The sequence below is a fragment of the Lolium perenne genome, chromosome 3 (genome assembly GCF_019359855.2).
Source record: "Lolium perenne isolate Kyuss_39 chromosome 3, Kyuss_2.0, whole genome shotgun sequence".
In the NCBI taxonomy this organism is placed as follows: domain Eukaryota; kingdom Viridiplantae; phylum Streptophyta; class Magnoliopsida; order Poales; family Poaceae; genus Lolium; species Lolium perenne.
In genome coordinates, this window is record NC_067246.2 from 190,677,616 (window position 1) to 190,681,278 (window position 3,663).

The 3,663-nt window shown below is 51.2% G+C and overlaps 1 protein-coding gene across 1 annotated transcript; it reads right to left on the reverse strand.

The window, feature by feature from the left end:
- Positions 1–366: 366 nt before the first annotated feature.
- LOC127342920 (adenylate-forming reductase 06235-like) lies at positions 367–2,113 on the reverse strand. The gene has a single exon (XM_051368940.2). It carries the CDS (start codon positions 2,058–2,060, stop codon positions 390–392), a length of 1,671 nt encoding a protein of 556 aa, XP_051224900.1. The 5' UTR covers positions 2,061–2,113; the 3' UTR covers positions 367–389.
- Positions 2,114–3,663: the final 1,550 nt, after the last annotated feature.

The following is a 3,663-nucleotide window of genomic DNA, read 5'->3' on the forward strand; positions in this document are numbered from 1 at the left end:
ACACATACCAATCGAGAATCATACGAGAAACCTAGAACCCAACGACATTAACATTTGAATACCTCACTTTAGCGAAAAACTTGTGCATAACTATACTTATAATACTTAAGCATAGCTTTATATAGCTACATTGTGTTCTTCTATTACCTAGCGACAAATAGGATTTTATGCGAGAACAAACATATGCTTACTTAACATCACTCCCCGTCCTACAAAACTTGTCTTACTTTTATTAAAATAAAATTTTAACAAAACTAAAACAAGTTTACATTCAAACTTTAACAAAATTAAGACAAGTCATCCTATATCATGAGACGGCGGAAGGCGGAAGTACTTCCGAATGATGAAAGTAGTAATTCATTTGGGTTGGAAGGGTTCCAAACTTGACATCAAGAATCCCAGATAGGACCAAACGCCGAGATGCCGGCCTTCTTGCACCCGCTCACGACGTCCCTGCTACCCTCAGGGTTGCTGGTCACTATCACCACCTCCGCGTTCCACCGTCGCGCCGCGCCAACGGCTAGCTCCGCCACGTTCGGCCGCCCCATGGTCGCCGTGTCATGCACGACCACACGCCCTCCAAGGATCTTGTTGCTCATTACCATGGCACTCATCCCCTCGCCGTAGTTGGCGTCGATCTCCTTGGCCACCCACACAAGGGATACCTCCGCCGAGCTTGGCTGCAGCAGGAACGACATGAACACGCATATGCCGGAGCCCGTGGCGACCATTGTTACTCTCCGGTACATGCTGATGAGGTAGGGCAGGCCGGCGAAGTGGACTCGACGCACCCACAGGTGGCTGGGCGGGTCCGAGACGAGGCCTCGGGTGAAGTCGCCGACAGCGCCAGCGAGCATGGCATGTGCCTCCCCATCGTCGGAGATGATGCCGAAGGCGTGCCACTCGGAGAGCGGAGAGCGGCTGATGCGGCCGAGAAGGCCGGCCTTGACGCCGCCCTGAAAGGTTATGATGGATGCATGGGTAGACGGCGCGGTGACCGTGACCGGTACACGGCGCACGGTGAGCCACGGGAGGAAGGTGAAGAAGGTGATGACGGCCGCGAGCCATAGCTCCTGGCGCTTAGCGAGGGAGGCAAAGCTGAGACCAGAATAAGATCTGTTCGTCGGGTCGTAGCCGGCTGAGAGCACGACGAAGGCCCAGAGGAGCGCGAGCGCGACCCAGCCGGCGAATCGGTGCGTGCGCTCGAACACGTTGTGGTGGAGGTGGCGAACGAGCGGGAACGCCGCCATGCACGAGAGCGCCAGGAGCGCGAGTATAGCGGACGCGACGCCCACGATCTCGCGGGGAGTCACGGGGCGATCCTCGAGCGCCTGCACGAGCGCGTACACTAGCCACGCCAGCGAAGACACGCCGCAGCCGCTGTGGACGCCGCCGACGGACTGGAGGATCGCCGTGACGCCTGTCTTGATGACGACAGGCACCCATGGCCGCCCGAGAAGAGCGACCGCGAGCCAGAAGACTCCCCGCAGTACCGCTTCAGAGCGGCACAGCGTTAGCGCCAGTATGTTCCCCATGGCGAAGAGGGCGGCGTGACGCTTGGCGTAAGGGAAGTGGCCGGTGGCCGCGGTAGCGAGCCCCGCCGCGTTGAGCGCGACGCAGAGCACGAAGAGGCGCTTGTACACGGTGAACAGGCCCTGGTCGAGGAGTATGACGCCGAGCTGAGAGTGCCCTTTCGCCGCCGCCCTCACAGGCTTGGCCGACGACGCGAGAGACCTCCTGCTCCGGCAGCTCCGCACGTCGGATGCAAGGGCCATCTCCTCGTCCTCGTCGGCTGCAACGGACTCGTCGTCGTCCGTGTCGTCATCGTCCGTTTCCTCGTCTAGGTCGCAGAAGTGGCTGCTTGTTGCACGGCTGTGCGCCGAACGGAAGGTCGTGGAGGTGTGTTGGCGGTTGAACGGCGGAGGGAACCAGACCCATCGGCCGGGGTTGGCGTCTAGAGCGAAGGGGCTGGCCGGTGAGGGCTTGATCTCAAAGGCAACGCCTCGGCAGCTCGAGAACTTGATCGCGATGGGCTTTACCGCTGGGCCTTGCTCGTCCATGGCGTCGATCGGCCAGGGGTGTGTGCTCTCCGTGGTAGTACTAGGAGGAGAACAGTTGCATGGGGGTGTGGATTGTGGAAGATGTGCAATCGTCCCTACGATATTTGTAGGCAGTTATCTATGTGCATCGATCATGCATCCATACGGGGCTGATGGCTCAGTTTACACAAGGGTAATTAAAATATATAAGCATAAAGTTTCCGGTCGATTGTTTTGAATAAAAATGAAGCAAATACTGCTGACAGAATTGAATTAGTCAAAATTTCTGATCTTGCATACAATTTTCATTGAAACTCAAAAATTGCATACAATTTTCATTGAAACTGAAAAATATAAGTTCTGACTTAAAAAAAAAAACGAGATCGGTGTCCATATGCACTAAATCTCTGGCCAATAAGTGAAATGTTCGCATCTCCAAGTTCAGGGCCATCTACTAGGTCTTTGACTCTTTGTGATCCGCTCCTAAGGCAACGAATTTTGCAACATGGTTAAAGTACGGTTTGGAGACGAGATGACTGCATAAAGGACGAGAGACGGCTTAATAGGTACTGATACATGAAGGCATGTGCATGGAGAGCTGCTTATAACACACTGCATTTTTTCAAGTACCCTAAAAAACTGCATTTTTTCAAGCACTCATGCTTATTTGTATGTGACATGTGCTTAACCAGGCATATTTGATATACAAATAAATATTGGTTCTTAAAAATAAATATGTTTATTCTTTTTTTTTTACAATCAATACCACATATATTCATAGTAACAAATAGTACATGGTAGAGATACATGAACTGACTCCAACGATTATAAAATAAAGTCTAAAAGATAGTAACAAATCTTCGAGGTCTTCAATTTCTTTCTTCTTCCAGAACACAATCTTGTACTCTTGTGAAGGCAGCCAAAGATACATAACGAACCATAGACCTGTAGATACCGACGAAAGTTCTCCCATAATTTTTTGAGCCGCAATGCCAAGACTGCATGCACGCACGCAACCATTAAAGCAGTCATACAACATCGGCAAGAGTACCAACACCAGTATATCAGGGAATAATAACCAACTAGCTTTGTCGTCGTCGATGGAGAGCCGAGAGTACGAATCACCATTGTCGAGGACGTAGCAGCCGGGACAAAAACTGCGAGGATAATCCTCCTCGCGGCAACAACGACAAAAGATCCAAAATCGATCTGGCGAAGCAAGATCCGAAGACCCATACCTAGAAAATTGTGATTGTTCAACACCACCATTGACGCCGGGAAGAAGATCTTGTCGCCGAACGAAAGGCCGAAGATCACTTATTGCATACGATGCCATCTCCATTGAGGGGAAACCAACAAGAAGGCGGCTACCAAAATCCTAACATAATCTAATGAAAACAATACTTTTATTCAAAACTCCACGCATAGATCGGGTTCCCCACTCCTCCTGACGCCGGCGAAGCCGACCGGAGGAGGGGGAACCAATCTATAGAGGAGGATGAACTGGAGACGGCTAGGGTTAGGACGGCGGCTGAGAGGAGAGACCAAGGTGAAACGGAAACTAATAGATTAAATATGTTTATTCTTGTAAGAACCTTGATAAGTGTTTTTTTTTTCTTTTTTT